Source organism: Leucopleurus acutus, assembly GCF_964270905.1.
Source record: "Leucopleurus acutus genome assembly, chromosome: 10".
NCBI lineage: Eukaryota > Metazoa > Chordata > Mammalia > Artiodactyla > Delphinidae > Leucopleurus > Leucopleurus acutus.
Genome location: NC_139153.1, coordinates 73,032,250 through 73,050,873, shown reverse-complemented (window position 1 = coordinate 73,050,873; position 18,624 = coordinate 73,032,250). Strand labels below are relative to the sequence as shown.

Below are 18,624 nucleotides of genomic sequence, written 5' to 3'. Positions count from 1 at the left end.
GGTCCTGGGTTACAATTACCTCTCCTTTTACAACTAGGGGTGTGGGAGATGTTCCATTCCATCAGCACCAAACCCCTCAACAGCTGGCAGGCCAGGGAGATGTCAGAAAAGGCAATTCTCTACCCCCACCCTTCCCATGGCCACTCTTCAAAAGAGGAGGAAAGTGATAAGCTTGGACCAGGTCTCTTGGGCAGAGTTGCCCCAGAGAGGGCTGCTGCTAGGATCATCACCAAAGATCGTGGGTTTTGGAAGGGGGCACGGGGTGCGGGGGGCATACTTCCAGTCCAGAGTGTTTGGGGTGTGCGGGTAGCTTGGGGCTTTCCTCTAAAGCACTTCAACACCTCGGTGGTGACTCTCAGGTGTGACCAAGCCAGGAAATAAAGCGAAGGGAGGGTTCGGGTCCAGTCTGCCCTAGAGATAGGGGCCACACCCTCATCAAAATGCTGAGGCCCTCCAAGAAGACGGAATGAACTCTTTTTGCCTTTCTGCCGGTAGAAAGAGAGATTTTCTTTCCTTGCTGGGGAGAGAGAGGATGGAAATCCAGGAAGGAGCAGAACCAACCCCGTCCGCACCTTTGCAGGCCGGCCATGCCCGATTTTGGCAGCGGCCTTCACACATGAGTCACCGAGACAGCCTGGGACTCTCAGCTCCTAGATCCGACCCTGGGAGGGAGTGGGCTCAGGGCTGGGGCCGGGAGCTGGAGGAGATGGGACGGACCCTCACCCTTCTTTCCCTTCTTCCGCCCTCACCAGCAGGGCCGTCTGGGTCCCAGCCTGGCCCAGGAACTTGGAGGAGGGAAGCCGGGAGCGTCGGGCCGGCATAGGTAACAAAGCTCCGCGCTCCGCGCGCCGGTCGGTCCCGCATCCGGCCACAGGCCGGCCTCCCTCACCTAGGCTGAGCCTGCCGGGGGGACTCCATCTCCCCCACCCTCAGCCACCGCGCTGCACCCCCTAAGTGGGGGGGCGGCGCCGTTTTTCCCCCGCAAAGAAACGCCCCACTGGAGCCCGGGAGCCGGCAACTCCCGGCAGTTCCCGAGCAAACTCTCGGCTCGGGCAGGGAAAACTCCGGGGAGGCTGGAAACGCGTCCTCGCGGGCGCGGGGACGAGAGGGGCCCGGCCGAGTAAGCGGGGGCTTCGCCATCTCCCGGCCGCCGGGACCTCGTCCCCCGCCCAGCGAGCCCCTGCCCTAAGCCCGTGTGTCTCCCCTGCTCCAGTTGTCCAAGCCCACCTCCACGGCGCCCCCTTTGGCCCTAGGGGCTCCCGCGCTCCCCCAGCTCGCCGGGACTCACCGCCCAGCAGCGGCAGCAGCAGGACACTGAGCAGAGGCAGCCGGCGAGGGCTGCTCGGGGTTCCGCGCGCGGCTCCCATCCCGGCGGGCCCGGGAAAGGGGGCGGGCGGGCACACGGCGGGCTAGCGGTCAGCGCTCCCCGGCGGGCCCAGGAGGCCGAGCGCACCGGAGCGCGGGTACCGCTGCAGCAGCCGCAACCAGAGTCAGAGCCCGAGGCGTCCCGAGCTGGAGCCGCGCGCGCCCGGTACCTCCGTCCGAGCCGTCGCGCGCCGCCGCCGTCGCCGCCGCCAAGCCCCGCCCCGCGACGCCCCCTCGACGCCCCCCTCCCCGCCGTTGTGGGGAGGAGCTCCTACTTGGGGGAGGGGTCTGGAGACGGATGGGGGACAGAGAGAAGGAGGCCCCGGGGGAGTGTGGGGACCTGAGAGAGATAGGGGAGCGGATGCTGTGCCTACCACCTAGTGTGCAGGGACTCAGGGGACCTAAAGTGACTTTTGTGATTCCGTGGCTCCTGGGGAAGATCGTGGTTTCTGGGCTTTCCTGAGGGCTGTGACCAACAGTTCCCCCAAATTCTCCGGGTGGGAGGGGAAAGGGTGGGTTCTGGCTCACTTCTCAGCAACCTGAAATCCGGAGAGAGATCCAGAACAGAAGGCTGTCCTTGGTGTCCCCAGGCAAGGTAAACTGGAGATACTCTGGCGCCCCAGGAGAGAAGTAGCCTGGAGAAGAGGAGGACCAGTGCATGGCTAGGGTCTGGTTTGGCTCTGGACCAATCTGAACCCAAAGGTAGAGAGAGACTGGGCTCTCTGAACACCAGGCTGAAGGCTGTTAAACTGACAGATTCATCCCAAGTCCATCTCCAGGCAGTCTGGGCTGTGTCAGGGCATGGCCAAGTCTCCAGCTGTGGGGAGGCCCAGTACAGCCCTTGTTCCAGGCGCCCCCCACCCCCAGCGCCACCACCCCCACATTCTTTCTTTGTTGTGAAAGCAGCAAGGGGTGTAGGAGGCGGGTCAGGAGGAGTCAAGCTTTGGAAGATGGGCCCCAGCTGCTGCTGGGCCTCCAGGATATGCCGAGGGGGTATGGATAGTAAGTGCCTCATCCCCCTCTGGCTCCAGAGGGCCCCCCAGGCCTGCTTAGACCTCCCTTCCCCCAAGCAGCTGGGAGGAGGAGGGGCCACCACAGAGGGCCTCACAGGCCAGGAGCAGTGGCGCCAGGACTCCAGGGTCCTGCCACATGGCCGCCACATGTCCCTGACAACGCAGTCCACAGCACCTTCTCCTTGGGTTGTGGGCCTCCCCCCATCCCCCAGACGCCTGCCTGCAGGCCCTGCTGGAGAGGATACAAACAGGGGAAGGAAGAGAGGAGAGATCCAAGAAGCAACATTCCTCCTATTGCCCCATCCATCACTGCCCCTCACCCTTCTGTGAGGGGCCCCAACACCACCCTTGCTTCCTACCCTCTTCAGTTAGGACTCAAGTGGCTGAATGGTTACCTGATTCTTTTATTTAGGTAAAGTGAAATACACGGACCTGAAGTGAGGCAGCAGAGGGAACAAGAGAGGCCAGGGCAAGGCAGGTTGGCTGGCCAGCCCCAAACCCTCTGACAGAAAAGCCAGCTGCAGGCTGCATCTCTGAGGTGCAGACCTGCTCCTTACCCACTCTGGGGCCCCTAGTAGTAGACCTAGCTACTCTAGAGGACCACAGGGTGGGGAGAGGATGTCCTGAGGGTCCTTCCTGAGGGGGATTCCTGAGGAGGGAGCTGAGACCCTAAGGGCAGCAGCAATCTTCTGGTTAACTGCTCCCCCTTCACTGTCCCACCTTGGGGCTGGAAGAGCCAGGAGCAATAGGGAATGCTGTGAGGACTGTGTGGGGGACCCAGCAGACCTGGGGGGGGGTGGGATGAATGTCAGCTGCTTGAAGAGAGGTCCATACTGCTGGCACTGAGGCCTCGGGAGACCTGAAATAGACAATAGCATGCCATCAGCCCAGGGACCTCAGCCTCCCAAAGACTGTCCCCTGGAGTCTTATCCATCTCACGGCTGCAGTCTCTCTCTGGACCTAGGATGGAGCCTGTAACCTCAACCCCAAGCTCTGGGCTTTGTTTATTTAGTCTTTGCTATGATTCCCCAGAAGGCCACAATCTGGTGGAGAAAATACCTGGAAGAACCACATGAATATTGGCATATACTTTGAATGTGTTGATACAGGTGGTCATTTCCCATTAAAATGTCATTGCTACTTCTTTAACAGAGACTCATTTCTTGTTATATAACTTGTACAGTCTTTATACGATCTCTACAATATCATGATGTAAAAGTGCTTCGGGGTAACCTTATAGAGACTAATTCTCATCAATACATCCTTTGCATAATTTCTCACTGACATCGCTAATGAAATAAAGCAGAGAACTCTTCTCCAAAAAAAAAAAAATGTCATTGCTGTTTTCTCAAATGGAGATGAGTTAATGCTTTTTCTTTCTTTTTCCCTTCTCATCTACTGCTGAGTCCCCAAGGTGAGGAGTATGGTGGCTATAGGAGGAGAGCAATTAGTATCCCCAAATCATTCCTGAATTATTCATAATTCCAAAGTACCCATTTAGAGAACATTCATTCCTGTTCCCCTCCTGATTAATTTATCTGCTACTATCTCTGGCCCGAAACTGTCCCTTGGCGGTCACCACCCCCAACAAGCTGCTTGATTCCTGTCTGCCCACCTCCAATTCCCTGGCAAAGCCTTCATCCCAGATGACTCTCGACTCTCCCCTCTCCCCACTGGGCTTATCCTTTCTTTCTCACCCACCAATACACTCACACGAGCACTGCTCTCACCTGGAGAGGTGCTGCACTTGGTTGGTTCAGATAGTTCAAGGAGGCTGCCCGCTTCATGTTGCCGCTACAATGGAAAAGAAAGAATCGAGGCCTCTTCTCTTCCCATGGGTGGCCCTAACGCTTGGGACTCTTGGGCACCACCACACACACTCAGATCATTGCCTCCCCACCATCTGACCCCGCCCCCCCCCACCCCCGCACACATACACGCACTCTCGTCTTCATCAGTCACCAGCATCTTCTCAGGTACTGTTGTCCCCACACTGGGGCACCCATTTTTCCCACACTCTCTCTCCACAGCCACCCCAGTGACCTCCTCCATGTTTCTCTCCAAGATTCTTCTCCTCCAGAGGTGAGGGGCCAAGCGGAGTTGGAGGCCAGGGCTCCCCTGCCCACTCTGCCATATCTCAGTCTCAGTGTGTACCTGGAGGGCCGGGGCTCGGTCCCCTGGAGCTTCCTCACCAGGAGTTCGCTGCTTCTACGAAGCACATCTCGGATCTTGCCCAGAGAGCCGCTCCTCTGCAGGGCCCCACTGCCATCCTGGCAGAGAGGGACGGGGAACAGAAGCTAAAGGGGTCCCAGGCAGACTGGCCTCTGAGTCTACTCCTGCCGTTTATTCTGCAACCTCCCCCTTCCCCCAAAAGCCCAGCGACTGAAAACAAGAGCCTGGTCAACAGCTGGCTTGCAGAGAGACCCCTGAGAGGGATGGGGTAACTGAACTGGGATGGGGACAATATCCCCTCCGACACGCACATCCTACACGCATCCTACAGGCTCAGAGCCTCTCACCACCACCAGCAGGAGAGGCAGGAGAGATCAAGGGGCGACGATCAGACTTACCCCTGACCACTCCACAGCCACTGAGGCATCTTCACCTCCCTCGAATTTCACACTGCCACCAAGGCCCTCCTGGGAGGTCCTTCCACTGTCACCCTCCCCAAGCAGCTCAGCCACCTTGGTCTGGCTGATAGGGTCAGTGCCCTGGAAGGAAAAGGAAGGAGCTGGGACTTCCCACTTCTGAACTCCTCAGGATGGGGCTTCCAAACTTTTTCTCACCATCAGCCGCAACAAAGAAAACATTTTTCTTTGAGACTTCCCAGTACACACATACTGGAAAGGAGACACTCACCTTTTCTATTTGCAATGCGTTCCTACATAAAGATACACATCCGTCTTTAGCCGAGGCCCACACTGAACTGATTTCAGGACCCACTGAGTCAAGACCCTCAATTTGAGAAACTCCGATTCAGGGCTCCCCTCAACCACAACCCTCTCACCCACACTGCCCGTGCCCCGCTTCAGAAGATTCTTCACATTATCAAAAGGCAGGGCTTCCCATAATAGTCCCATTTAATGAAGTGAACCTTGAACTTGGAGTCCTGACCACAAAGGGCAGGTAGGGGGTAAGAACACACTTAAAAAACAACCACGGTCACAAAAGAGTCTCACCTGCCTGTCCTGTCTTCCTCCTCAGCCTCTCCTCTTACCCTTCAGAGAGTCACAAGCAGCCTCAGTGGTCCTCCATCCTGTCCCCAGGGCCCTATCTTACAGACCTCCTTCCCCTCTTGGTCTCTGACCTGTTTCCGGGAACGCAGGGCACATTCCTCCAGGGTCTCAGCTGCCTCCAGCTTTCCCTGGCGCCTGTACAGAGCTCCGAGGTTTCTCAGGGTCGTGTTTACTGTGGGGCTGTGACAGGGGAGACCAGGGAAGGAAAAGAAGATGGACTCAGAAAACAAGCAGGAGAGAGAGGGAGCAGAGCTAAGGCCGAGGGAAGGTCCAAGGGAAGAAGGGGAAGGTCCAGGAAGCCGGAAGCCGGGCTTGGATGGAGGGCATCGGAGGCCAAGCCGGCTGCTCACCCGCAGCTCACCTGCTCACTTTGCAGGCCTTGTACCAGCCTCCATACTCGGTGTAGGGCGTACTGCCCTCACGGTGCCGGCTCTGCAGGAGGACAGAGGGGGAGGTGAAGCCAGAGATGAGAGTACCGAGACGCTTGGGTACAAGCTGGCACAGGGCCGGGGTGCAAGCTGGGCTGGGGAAGGCACCATGCACCTGGGGCTGGTGCTTGGATGGGAAATGAGGAGCTGGGCTGGGTCAGGAGTAAGTCAGAGGCCCTGGTAGCCTCGGGCTCCCCAGGCTGGGCCCCCCACTCACTTTGCTCATTTCCTCCCGCTCCTCTGCATGCATCCAGATGGGCTTGTGGTCGTCTGGGGGTGATACATGGGATGGGGTGGCGCGGTTAGAGAATGGAGCTGGACAGTACAGGGGAGCCAGGACCCAGAGGCCGACAGGGCTGGACTAAAGGGGTCTGGCTCCCCCTTGGGAACCACTGTGGTCAACCCCCCAACCTTTGGTCTGCATTTCCTTTCCTCCCTGCAGCTCCCTGCCCAGGCCCTCACCACTCACCATCCACAGACCCAAACTCCTGCACATGGGCACGGGTCAGGATCTCTTTGTAGAGTGTCTCAGCCTCAGCATACTTCCCTTGTTTCAGGTAACAGGAAGCCTGGGGGCGGGAAGGCAAAAACACAGGAGCAAGAGGTAGAGATAAGGTCTCGGCCAGGCCTGGGATTTCCACTTCTTGGTCTCTTTATGACTTTCCCCAGAGATCCACCTCACACCTCTTTGTCTAGCTGCAGGGTCCAGGGCGTTCCCACTCCACTCCACTCCCAAGAGGCTACGGAACTTCTGCCTTCCCATGGGAAGGAAGCAGACCCCTCAGCCCCAAAGGCAGCCCCAGAGCTGGGCACAAAGGCGATGAGGTCAGTGTACCAGCCTATGATGCTTCCCCTTCCCTCCTCCCACCGCCTTTGCCCTCACCAGGTTGTTCTTGGTCCGGGCTACATTAGGGTTGTCCGGCCCCAGCTGCCCCTCGTAGATGGCCAGTGCCCGCCGGTAATAGCGCTCCACAGCCTCATACTTGCCCTGGTTTTGGCACAACAGGGCCAGGTTGTTCAGCTGCTTTGCCACATCTGGGTGGTTGGTGCCCAGGACCTGGAGGAGTACAAAGGACAGACAGATGGCTGTGACTACGTGTGTGCTTGTGTGTGTGTGCGTGTGCATGTGTGTGTGTGTGCATGTGCCCATGCAGGGAGCAGGGGGAAGGGAATGATGGAACAGGGAATAAGGCAGAGATGGGGGGTGAGACGAAAAGAAGTGAGGGGCAAGGGTAGATCAGAAGAGAGATGGTGGACGAGGGGTCACCGCAACAGGGAAGAACAGGCAGAGGGCACAGGCACCTTTTCTCGAATCTCCAGGGCCCGCTGGCACAGCGGCTCTGCCTCCTTGTATTTGCCCCTCTTGCCATAGAGCACAGCCAGATTGTTGAGTGTGGCAGCCACCTAGGAAGACAGGCCTGCCCCCATCAGAAACTGGATGCAAAGGACCTTGAACAGCAGGGCCCCGCACTGCGCAACGCCCAGACAAGTGGACTCTGCCACCCGAACCAGAGGCGGCGGAGGGGAAAGTACTGACCCCCGTGGCTCTGAGGTTCTCCATGGGGGTGGTATCACCCTCTAAATAGACTTTTAGACATTTCTGGAGGCAGGGTATTTTTGGTTGCCATAAATATTGGGGGCCTTTGGGGAGGCAAGGATGCTACGGATGTACTGCCTGTGTGGGACAGCTCAGGCAACTTTTGAATGTCCTGCCAGACTTTCAAACACTGAATATAAGCTTTGATGCTTGGCGGGATATCAAGACAGGAGTTATGTTTTCTGAGATACATCATCCCTGCCTATCACACGTCATAACACAGGGAATTCTTTTCCCAAAGTCAGCTCAGGCATCTTTTGAATGTCCTGCCAGACTTTCAAACGCTGAATGTAAGCTTTGATGCTTGGTGGGATATCAAGACAGGAGTTATGTTTTCTGAGATACATCATCCCTGCCTATCATGCGTCATAACACAGGGAATTCTTTTTCCACAGTCAGCTCATTTTCAAAAATATCTTATTTCTCATTGTCTCCACTTTGACAAATCTAGCATTTGTCTTGGCATGCTATCCCTACTTAAGGTTATTTCTCTCTCTCTCTCTTATCACAGACAAATAAATCTGGTCCATTATTACTTATTCTAACACTGGATTTTAATCTTGCATGCGCCAGTTCTTCTCTGTCATTTTTCTAATACGTACCTCTACGTAGAATGACTTACTGGTTTTACTTCTTCTAAATCTAAAGTTATTCAGTCATTATATATCAGACTACTACATTATGTCTTCTAGCATTGTTGTACTCAACACAACTGTTATTGTTTTGCATTTTCATCTTACTGTAATGTATTATACATTTTATTATAAATTACCTTCCTTGTTTCTCTTTTATATTAATAGGGTATCATTCAACTTTTGAGGAAATTATACGGGTAGGTTGGTTACATTATCTATGAGTTAAGTTTTAGGAAAATATTCATTATAAGAAGGAGTCATTGGGTCTCAGAGAGTTGAGACCACTGGGATCAGCAGACAGTGCCTGGGAAAAATGAGTCTTCATGCCTCCCTCCTGAGAAGCCCCAGGGAGTGGGCTGAGGGAAGCAGATGAACAAGCTGAGAGAGCACAGGGGAAGGAGGGCAAGGAATACTGACAGCAGGGTGGTCCCGGCCCAAGGTGCTCTCCCGGATGCTGAGGGCATCATTCAGCAGGAGGGCAGCTTCCTTATACTTATTCTGGTCCCTGTAAGAGGACAAAAGTGGCAAGGGGTTAGCCCGAACTCTGGCCCTAAGCCATCTCCTTACTTCCTTCCCTTTGGGACAATTGAGGTACATTTAGGGATTGGGGCCCCCCCCATGAGGAGACAGGAAGCCTGGTGGGAGCAGTGAGAGGGGTTCACTGACACACGCTGAGAGTTGCCATGCCCAGAGAAGGCCATAAGGCGTAAGATGCAAGAGACAGAAACAGAGAAGGAGACCCTCCCCAGAGGAGAGATGAGAGAAGCAAAAAACCTGAGGGATGAGTATTCTCTGAGGTCAAGGGCTCAGGTATGAAAGAATAAGAGTCTGGTATAGAAGAAAGCCCCCAGGTGGGAGGGAGAAGAGGTTCCCTGTGGAGAGGAGGAATGAGAGCCAAAGGCGGATCAAGGCGGGAACGTGGAGGCAGGTTCGTGCGAGGAGGACGCCGTACTCACCGATACACCAGAGCCAGGATGTTGAGCATAGTGGCCACGTCGGGGTGGCCGCGGCCGGACGTGCGCTCCAGGTCCTCCAGTGCCTGCTTGCAGAGTGGCACAGCTACCTCATAGCGACCCTGGGCTGCATACTGGATCACCAAGTTGTGCAGTGTCCGCAACCTTGCCGGGATCTCATAGCCACTGTGCTGGGCACCCGGGCCACGGGACACTACACCGTCGCAGAAAAAGACAGGAGACTTCCTCAGATGACGCTGCCTCTCCCTTTGCTGTCTGCCCTCCCCACCCCACTCCAAGACTTGTCCCGTGCCTGTGCCTACCCCCCACCAGGCTCCCTGCATAGACCTGCCTCAGCTGCTACTCTTTTGACCATTCCCTTGCCCCGTGCCCATCACAATCCCATTTGTTCACCCATTCATTCAACAAACTACTCAATAAGCAGGAGGGATGGGCTGCCAGGGATACAAAGTTAAGAAAGACCTGGTCCTTTCCCTTGAGGAGCTCATACTCTTCCCCTCCAGGGTCACTCTTCCACTCGACTGTGAGCTCCTTACTGGCAAGACCTGTGTCATGCTCATCTTCGTCTCCCTGGTGCCCAGCACAGTGCCTGACACAGGCTAAGTGCTTAATACATGTTGATGAATAAGGGGGAAGCTGAGGAAATCAAAGTACTTGTCCCTGGCCCATCTCCAGAGGAAGTGGAAAACCTATTCCTAGATGGTGAGCATCCTGTGTTCAGGGTAGGCCACAGCTGCGACCAGCCTCCTGACGCCCCTCCTTCACCCTCCAACTCACAGCCATTGCTGGGGTCCTCTTCCTCCTCATTGGGGAAGAGGTCATCCAGGGAATCCTTGGAGGTATCACCTTCCTTCTCCTCCTGGAAGGGAAGAAGCAGCATGTCTGGGCCAAGATAGCCTCAGCAGCCTCTTCAAGCCCCCTCTAAACCATGAAATCATTGACAGGTGGGGCCTAGTCCCTTGTTCATATCCCTGCCCCTGGGAAGGCCAGCATCTGTCCCGCCAAGCTTAGGCCTCTCTTGTTCATAACAAATGAGAGATGGGGACTTCCCTGGCGGTCCAGCGTTTAAGACGCCGTGCTTCCACTGCAGGGGGCACGGGTACGATCCCTGGTCCAGGAACTAAGATGCCGCATGCCGCATGGCACAGCCCAAAAAACAAAAAATAACAACGAAACAAAAACAAGAGATGCTTCGGCCAAAATGTCATGACTTTCCCTTCCTTCACATCCAGAGAGCTTCCTTCCTTCCTAAGCACCCTCACCCTCCACCTCTCTCCCCCTCAACTCTTGTAATTATAGTCCCGTGTTGATCCCTGTGTGTTTACACTGATTACATGTCTGTCCTGTCTCTCCTGAGGGCAGGAGTGTGTCCTATCTTATTGACACGTACCCAAAGTGTCTAGCTCAGCCTGACACCCTTATCTGCCACCACTAACTCTGTATGTAGTGCCCAATCCTCACTGAATAACCTTTCACACCAGGCAAAAATGCTTCACCCCACCAGGCACTGCAGCCTTGTACAAACACTTTCAACTCTCCTGCCCAGATTCACCAGTGTGTCCCATACAAATCATCCCACTTTCCCTGAGTCAGACCACCTTTCCAGCCCTGGCGCCTTATCTATGAATCTATCTCACACACACACAGACACACACACACACAGGTCTAGAAAGTTCCTCCCTCTCCCTCATAGATTACCAACATCCATCCCAATTCCTAAACCAAATAAATAAATAAATAAAATAAAATTTTAAAAATCCAACCTAAATCTTGCCCATCCCTGTTCCCCGCCTCTTCTGTGAATCTTTCAGACCATTCCAGCCCCCAGGAACCTACCTCCTTGGGACCCTCCCACACTGACTGAACCACTCCTCCAGCACTGGGCACTTCCTGTTTGTGTTGTCACATACGTGTTCTCACATGTAAGCCTTGTTCCTACAGCTACTCTATAAGCTCAAGAAGGCAGAAACTCTCTTTTGTAGTTCCTTACATCTACCTGCCACACATTTTCTTGCATTGCCTAAGGCACAGAGATATACAAATGCCTGTTGAGTGAGGGTTAAATTCCACACGTTTTGAGAGCAAATTTTAGGACTTGCTCAACTGGGCTGTGCTTTCCCTAATTGCAGAGCTCAGGATTCTGAACTGGAATTGTCCAAATGCCTATCTGTCCCCCTCAAAAAAACCTATTATTGTCAGAGCAGGAACCCTGCCTTGTTTACTTTTCATCCCCAACAGAGTGCACTGCGCCTGACATAGAGTAGTCATTTGATCAAATGTTGACTGAATGAGTGACTCTTGTTTCTCCCTTGCTGTCATCTGGAGTTGGTGTCAGGACCTGAATTCTGCCAGGTGGGGGCAGGCTGGGCAGGGCTGCTGGCCCTTATGGGTGATGGAGCAATTGCCCACATGTCTGTGGTGACTCCCAGCTGTCCGCCCCCCAGCCAGCCTCGCCTGCACATGCTCACCGCGGTGTGCCCATCCTCGTCATACTGACGCAGCTGTCCCAGGAACTCTAGGTGCTTCTTTTCCTCCTCCAGCTGAGCCACGGCCTGTTCGCTGCGCTGCAGCCGCTGCTGGGTGCCCGCCAGCTCGTCCCGGAGCCACTGGTTCTCCTGGCACAGCCGCCGGACCTGAGCCCGCAGCTTCTGTTTCTCCGACTCCACTGTGCTCAGGTGGTTGGCCAAAGCCAGCATCACCTAGGTGGGCAATCCTGTGAGCGCCGGGCTCTGGATAGGAGTGTTGAGGGATAGGCGGGAGAGAAGCCGGCAAGACTGGCAGGGGCCAGGAGGAAGGGGTGGGTAGTGATGACTCTACCTTCAAAACATACCCTGAATCCAATTTCTCACCACCTCCAGAGCTACCGCCCTGGGCCAAGCCACCATCAAGTCCCACCTGGATTATGAGAATTGCCTCCTCACTGGCCTCCCTGTTTCTGCCCTTGTTCCCCTAGAGTCTGGTCTCAACCCTGCAGCCAAATGATCCTTTTAAAATGTTAAACCACATCACTTCTCCACTCAAAACATTCCAATAGCTTCCGTCTCACTCAAAGTGGAAGCCAGGTCCTTACAATGGCCTACAGTTCCACAGGATCTGTCCCCTGCCTCCACCACCTCTCCAACTTCATTTTCTATTTTGCTTGCCCTCGTTCACTGTCCTGCAGCCACACTGGCCTCTCAGTGAACTCATCGGGAAGGCTCCAGGTCGGGGCCTTTGCACTTGCTGTCCACTCTGTTTAGGATGCTCTTCCCCCATTTACTGTATGACTCATTCCCTCATCTTCAAATCTTTGCTCAAATGGTGCCTTTTCAATGAGGCTTTTATTGACCCACCCTATCTCAAACTGTATCCTCTCCCCATACGCCCCAGTCCCCTTCCTTGCTTTATTTTTATCCTTTTACTCTTAACAGTTATCATTGTGGCATACTGAATCACTTAGTTATTCATGTATTGTCTGCCTCCCCCAGCTAGAATGTAAGCTCCAAGATGGCAAAGGTTTATGGCTGTTCTTGTTCAGTGATGTGTCTCTAGTGTCCAGGAGAGTAGTGCCTAGCACATGGTAGAAGCTTAATACATATTTACTGGGTGAATGAATGCAAGCAATTACTAGGACAAGGGGATCCCGAGTGACCTCAAAGCCCTAATCAGACAACTGCTCCTCCATCTACCCTGGGCCACGTGGCACCACCTCCTCCCCCTCACCTGGGCCTCACTCAGCCCCAGCTCGATGTTTTCCATGGAACGGCGCAGCTGCCGGGCCTTCTCATGCACCAGCCCTTCTTCATGGCCTCCCTGCTGCAGACACTCGATGGTTTGGGAGAGGCTTTGCAGCACAGCCTGGTGTTCACTGTGGAGGGCCTCCAGCCCTTGGCTCACCAGACGAGTGCTCCCCAGGATCTCCTCCTGGCTGAGCCGGTGCCCTGCAGGCTCATCCCGCTGTCCCAATACCAGGCCCGACATCCTGGCTGGGGGACCTTGCCCGGGCTACAGAGAAACAACAGAGCTCAGGCGGGGTAAAGATTGGAAAGAGTGGCTGAGCGCCTTGGGCGGGAGGGATCCAAATGAAGGGACGAGAACCAGTAGGGGGGGACCCTGTGGTTTAATTGGAGAGAGAGAGTGACCAGTGGGGAGGCAGCCTGCGATGACACTAGACACAAACTAAGGTCGTGGGAAAGAGAGAGGGAGACAAATTGACTTGAACGAAAAACTGTAGAAAGAACAAAGGTGCTGAGAAGTAGCAGAGGGATTTAGAACTAAGGAACACAATAGAAGAGGAGCTGGAGAGAGAGCTTGGGTTAGGAAAAGGAATCAAGAGAGGAGAGACAGCACTATAGGGAACACAGAGGGTGTCTGAGAGAGCTGCAAAGGGAATGGAGTTAAAGCAGACCAGAGGTATGCAGAAAATAGTGCAGAGTTTTCAAAAAAGGGGAAGGAATAGTTTTCAAAGTTAAACCAAGAAAGAGAGGGAGAAGAAAAGGAGAGGAGCCTTCATCACAAGACCCAGATGAGAGGGGCCTAGAGGCTCAAAGTCTTCAGGTTGCAACACCCATGGGGCTAAGCCCAGCATCTCCAAACCTGGTCAGCTCTGCCTCTTTCCCCACTAGCCTGAAACCCCAGGTCTCAGGCAGTCTTCCTACTCCCTCAAAAGGGCCTTGTTTCTCATCTTTGAAGTTTTCTTACCTGTATATAGCCCTTGGTTGTGGTGTTCAGGCAGGAGCTCAGAGGAAACTCTGTTCAAACAGCCAGGAACTCAGAAGGATCTGCCCTGCCCAAAGTCCAGAAGCCCAGAGTTCCCACCCCTTCTCTCACCACTTCACAGCCACCCAGAGGACCTGGCATGGAGCCCCACCCAGGACAAACGCCCTCCCTCCCCTGCCTACAGGTCTTCAAAGACTACCAATGTCCCTCCTCCTTCCCCAAGCCAACCTCCCACCCCAAGCCTGGGGAGCTATTTTCTCCCAAGAAGGGAGTGAGATTTGATCTGAGACCTGCGGCAAGGGGCGTGTCTGGGAAAGGGTGAGGAGGAAGACCTGGTCACTCCTAGCCCAGTCATTTCTATGGTTTTGTGTCTATCATGATCACATACTAACAGGCTCTGAGAGGAGTCACCTTAGGGTACCTCCCAGACGCCCGATGATGCAGGGAAGAACGGCAAGTCTGCTGAGCGGCTGCGGGATCACAGGGAAACGCGGCGCTGGGAGCTGGTCTCCCGGGCCTGGGAATGCGGTGGAGAAGTGTCCCAGGCTGTCGACCTGCCCTGAGGCCCAGGGTGGGGATAGAGTGAGATGGGCAGAGGTGACGGGAGGTGGTGCGGATGGACGGCCGAGGTCCGCGTCACGGACGAGGACACGGGACTGTCAATCCCGAGGTCACTGAGTCAGTCTGTAGCGCAGGGGGCGGGGCAGGCCGTCTGTCCCTCTGTCTAGACGCCGAGGGGCGGGAAGAATCGCGGGGGGGGGGCGGAGTTTTTAAGGCTGACTGGAGTTGTGTAAGTTCGGTCGGAGGGGCTTATTTGTTCATTTGTCTGGGAGTGCAGGAAGGAGGTAGCGGGACTTCAACTCTCAGCCCCAGATGTACCCTCAAAGACTCACCCGCAGTCCGTCGGTCTGGCTGCCGCTCTTGCCGGTACTGCGCCTTTAAATCCATCATGGCTGCCGCTCGAGGCAATTGTTTTGACGGCTCCAAGGGGCGGGGCCTGTTCCACAGTCACGCGACCTAAGAGCCACCCGGGGATTGGCTCTACCGCGAGCAGGGAGCGTAAGAGGTGTGTGTCCAGCTTTGTCTCGGGTTCTCTGACTGCCTCTTTTTACGTCATTAAGGAGCGACAGAACGGGGACCTGTTAGAGTCATCCAGTATCACCAGACGGCCTGGCTACAGGTAATGGTGGCGTGCTGAGACCAGCCGAGCTTGGCCCAACTCATGGCCCTGCGGGCACTGACCCGCGCTCTTGGCTCTCTGAGCCTGACGCCCCGGATTGCCGCCGTCCCCGGCCCAAGCCTGCTCCTGGCCACCCAGGTAATCCACCTTACCCGGGAATGTGGCTGTTTCCGTTCGGGCAGCCGGAGAGGGGGCTCCAGGAGAAGCGAGGTGGGGGATGCGAGTCTGGTTAGGAGTCACGCCGGCCTGTGACCTTGGATAAGACACTCTCAACCAAAGCTTTCTCCTCTGTAAGTGTTGCTATCTCACAGGGTCCCTGGATTCCTCAGACAAGATACTGGAGGTGAAAGTGCTTTACAGACAAATGTACAGGTTTCAATAATAATTAACATTTATTGTCTCTCATAAGCCAAGCATAAGTAATAGACGTTTTAAATAAATGAATTCCTTTCAATCACTTTACAAATTAGTTATTATATTCCCATTTTACATATGAGAAAACATAAGTAGTCGAAGGTCATACACCAACCATTGGAGCTAGGTAATCTGGCTTCAAAGCCTAGGCTCTTAACCATTATTATAACCATTAAGGATGAGTTACTACTGAGATTAGAGAATTCAGGGCAAGATACCAAGAATAGGAGCCTAACATGAAGATATCTCAAGGTTCCTAGCGGGCGACTGGTGAGTTACAGAAAAGAGAAGTTAAGTCTTACCTCCCCGGACCTTTCAGACTTATGGTAGAGTTTGGCAGATGCATACTTAAAATTCAAAACCAAACCAGCCTGGGAATTCAGCAGGGAACAAGACATAAATGATCTCTCCCCTCCATTCATATCTGAAAAACTCTCAGAAACATGCAGCAAAATGGGCAGAAGGTATTGATGCCAATGGTGGTACATGGGTGTATGGAAGTTACCAGCCCTGGAGAAGGGAGTTGTTTAGGGAAGGAAAAGTTTCTTAGAGAAGAAGAGTTTTGAGCCAAATTTGGAAGAAGATGCACCAAGGGGAGAACATTCCATTGAAGAAATACTTGAGAGGTGAGAGGATCAGATGAGGAGAGGTAATCAACACACATACACCTAGATGAACATTCGAACTGGTATTTGTGCAAGCTGTGATGGGTGGAGTTTTTGGATAGCTGGTCTGGGACTTCCAGGAGGAAGGAGGCTACAAGCTAAACTTTGTGCCCTCTCCCTTGGTTCTCTGAAGCTTTTCCTTCAATTAGCTTTCAAGTGAAAGAGATTTCTGTTTATCTCTAGGTGACAAACAATGTCCTCCTTCCGCTGCCCTCTCCCTCGATGTTGCTTCCCTGCCGCCCAGTCCTTACCTCTGTGGCCCTTAGTGCTAAGTTTGTGTCCTGGAAGAGTCGTACCAAGTATACCGTTATGCCAGTGAAGATGAGGAAGTCTGGGGGCCGAAACCACACAGGTGGGAGCAAGGACAAGAAGATTTCAGCAGTAAAGGGCAAAAACATGGTAGGATCCTAGGCCTGTATTTTGATACAGGCAGAGGAATGTAATTAAAAAGCATTTATTGGACTCCTTCTGCATGTAGTATGTGTTTAAGAGTGAGAGAGTAGAATACAAAGCAATAAACAAGTGGTCTGTGCTTCTAAAGATAATGTAGGTAGTTGAAGAAAACTGGACATACTCAGGAAGTTATATGACATTTCTCTTCACACCCTTCAAAAATTGACAATAGTTGAAATTGAACACGAGTTACATGGCTCTCAGTAAACTTACTGAATTCAGTAATTTGTAGAGATTTTATCTGGATGTTTTATACAATTTCAATATCATAATTATGTTTTTACCAAGCTCCATGTAGGTGTTCACCCTGACCCCATTGTGCTGTGCAAATTTTTATCATTTTCTGCTTGTGTCATAATGTTGGGGAGCGCTGCTCTCTGCCTAGGATGGGTCTGTTCCCAATGCTGGGAACTGACTCGTCTGACCGGGGTCATGTCCCTGCACTGTCCTGACCACAGGCCGAATCCAAGTGCACGGTATTGGTGGGGGCCACAAGCAACGTTATCGAATGATTGACTTTCTGCGGTTCCGGCCTGAGCAGCAATCCAAGCCAGGACCCTTTGAGGAGAAGGTCATCACTGTCCGCTATGATCCCTGTAGGCAAGTTTGGGATGTGAGGTGGTGGTATGGCTGAATGACTGCTCTGTGGCTTTTCAGGAGATGTGAGGCTGCCTAGATGGTCTGCTTACCTGTGCCTCACTCTGAACAGGTCAGCAGACATAGCTCTGGTTGCTGGGGGCAACCGGAAACGCTGGATCATTGCCACAGAAAACATGCAAGCCGGAGATACAATCCTGAACTCTGACCACATAGGCCGAATGGCAGGTGAGAGATGGCTGCCAGATGTGTGTGGCCTGGGAGGCTGCAAGGGTTCTGGTGCTGATGAAATTCTGTCTTTTAGTTGCTGCTCAGGAAGGGGATGCACACCCTCTTGGGGCCTTGCCAGTGGGGACCCTCATCAACAATGTGGAGAGTGAGCCAGGCCGGGGGGCCCAGTATATCCGAGCCGCAGGTAAGAAGAAAGGAGCTGCTTGGGATCTTACAGTTTGGAAGGCCAAGGGGTACCTGAGGTTGCAACTCTCTGAACCCATGGGCCCACATCTGGTCCAATGGCAGAGAAAAAGAAGGAAAAACAAGGCTGAAGAGGTGCTTGTGTTTTGACCTAAAATCTTACATGCATCCTGCTTCAGTGTTTCTCCTCCTCAGAGTGTGTGGGGTGTGGCCCCTTGGAAATCTGCCCCCCACCTCCTGCTCTGTGGAGGGTTGCAAAGCTGTTTCTCCCTTTCCCAGGGACCTGTGGTGTGCTGCTACGGAAGGTGAATGGGACAGCCATCATCCAGCTGCCCTCTAAAAGGCAGATGCAGGTGTGTGTGGGGTGCAGGTGGGAGGGATCAGCGAGGGAGGAATTTTTGGAATGTACCTAACCTGTCCAGGATAGCTCCCAGGTGTTTTATGTTGAGAACTGCCTCGAGCTGGGTCTGTCCTTTTCTGCCATGTGACTAGGCGTGCCTTGTCAGGCTGGCACCATGATGGAGTAAGGAACAGTGCCTTCTGTTTTCAACTACTGTAGGACCTGCACTCAGGTTCAATTATGTTGTGCTTTCCCCCTCTCCTCTCCTTTCTCTCCTTGAGTGTAAGAAGTCTCCCAAGAGTCCATGCCCTCAACAATGTCAGGCTCTTTCCCCCCACGGTGCATTCCCCTCCATCTGCTTTCTCTGTCAGGTGCTGGAAACGTGCATAGCAACAGTGGGCCGAGTATCCAACGTTGATCATAACAAACGGGTCATCGGCAAAGCTGGGCGGAACCGCTGGCTGGGAAAGAGGCCCAACAGTGGGCGATGGCACCGCAAGGGGGGCTGGGCTGGCCGAAAGATCCGGCCACTGCCCCCCATGAAGAGTTACGTGAAGCTGCCCTCAGCTGCTGCCCAAAGCTGATATCCCTGGACTCTAATAAAATGGCCCCCAT

General features: G+C 53.9%; 3 protein-coding genes across 7 annotated transcripts in view; 1 reads left to right on the top strand and 2 right to left on the bottom strand.

The window, feature by feature from the left end:
- Window positions 1-1,367, bottom strand: part of PTK7 (protein tyrosine kinase 7 (inactive)) — a gene marked incomplete at both ends in the record, with an annotated part of 58,939 nt that extends 57,572 nt beyond the window's left edge. For all 4 annotated transcript variants that reach the window (XM_082849193.1, XM_082849195.1, XM_082849194.1 and 1 more), the window contains one exon: window positions 1,289-1,367. In XM_082849193.1, coding sequence (XP_082705319.1) covers window positions 1,289-1,367 — 79 coding nt within the window. The remainder of the gene's footprint in view (window positions 1-1,288) is intronic.
- Window positions 1,368-2,810: 1,443 nt separating this feature from the next.
- KLC4 (kinesin light chain 4) lies at window positions 2,811-14,878 on the bottom strand. Of its 2 annotated transcripts, XM_082849191.1 has the most exons (17): window positions 14,358-14,523; window positions 13,929-14,008; window positions 12,951-13,232; window positions 11,717-11,947; window positions 10,026-10,107; window positions 9,231-9,441; window positions 8,692-8,779; window positions 7,345-7,446; window positions 6,926-7,099; window positions 6,512-6,611; window positions 6,260-6,312; window positions 5,976-6,046; window positions 5,686-5,794; window positions 4,949-5,089; window positions 4,533-4,648; window positions 4,109-4,172; window positions 2,811-3,237 (listed from the first exon to the last, which is right to left on the bottom strand). In XM_082849191.1, the coding sequence occupies exons 3-17, from the start codon at window positions 13,206-13,208 to the stop codon at window positions 3,187-3,189; spliced, it is 1,851 nt and encodes a 616-aa protein (XP_082705317.1). In that variant the 5' UTR covers window positions 13,209-13,232; window positions 13,929-14,008; window positions 14,358-14,523; the 3' UTR covers window positions 2,811-3,186. The 2 variants fall into 2 exon arrangements, with proteins under 2 accessions (XP_082705317.1, XP_082705318.1); XM_082849192.1 differs by lacking the exons at window positions 13,929-14,008; window positions 14,358-14,523 and adding an exon at window positions 14,840-14,878.
- A 203-nt stretch (window positions 14,879-15,081) lies between these two features.
- Window positions 15,082-18,616, top strand: MRPL2 (mitochondrial ribosomal protein L2). The gene is made up of 7 exons (XM_082848643.1): window positions 15,082-15,264; window positions 16,389-16,557; window positions 17,117-17,258; window positions 17,368-17,483; window positions 17,560-17,670; window positions 17,949-18,022; window positions 18,381-18,616. Exons 1-7 carry the CDS (start codon window positions 15,169-15,171, stop codon window positions 18,591-18,593), a joined length of 921 nt encoding a protein of 306 aa, XP_082704769.1. The 5' UTR covers window positions 15,082-15,168; the 3' UTR covers window positions 18,594-18,616.
- Window positions 18,617-18,624: the final 8 nt, after the last annotated feature.

Excerpts from the sequence above, each read along its gene's own strand:
- KLC4 (XM_082849192.1), bottom strand. The coding sequence starts at position 13,208 with ATGTCGGGCCTGGTATTGGGACAGCGGGATGAGCCTGCAGGGCACCGG. Across the intron at positions 7,447-8,691 it reads TGGGCCGGGACCACCCTGCT|GTGGCTGCCACACTCAACAA; the intron begins GTCAGTATTCCT and ends CTGTCTTCCTAG. Across the intron at positions 7,100-7,344 it reads CCCTGGAGATTCGAGAAAAG|GTCCTGGGCACCAACCACCC; the intron begins GTGCCTGTGCCC and ends GTACTCCTCCAG.
- MRPL2 (XM_082848643.1), top strand. The coding sequence starts at position 15,169 with ATGGCCCTGCGGGCACTGACCCGCGCTCTTGGCTCTCTGAGCCTGACG. Across the intron at positions 15,265-16,388 it reads GCCTGCTCCTGGCCACCCAG|GTGACAAACAATGTCCTCCT; the intron begins GTAATCCACCTT and ends GTTTATCTCTAG. Across the intron at positions 18,023-18,380 it reads CCTCTAAAAGGCAGATGCAG|GTGCTGGAAACGTGCATAGC; the intron begins GTGTGTGTGGGG and ends TTTCTCTGTCAG.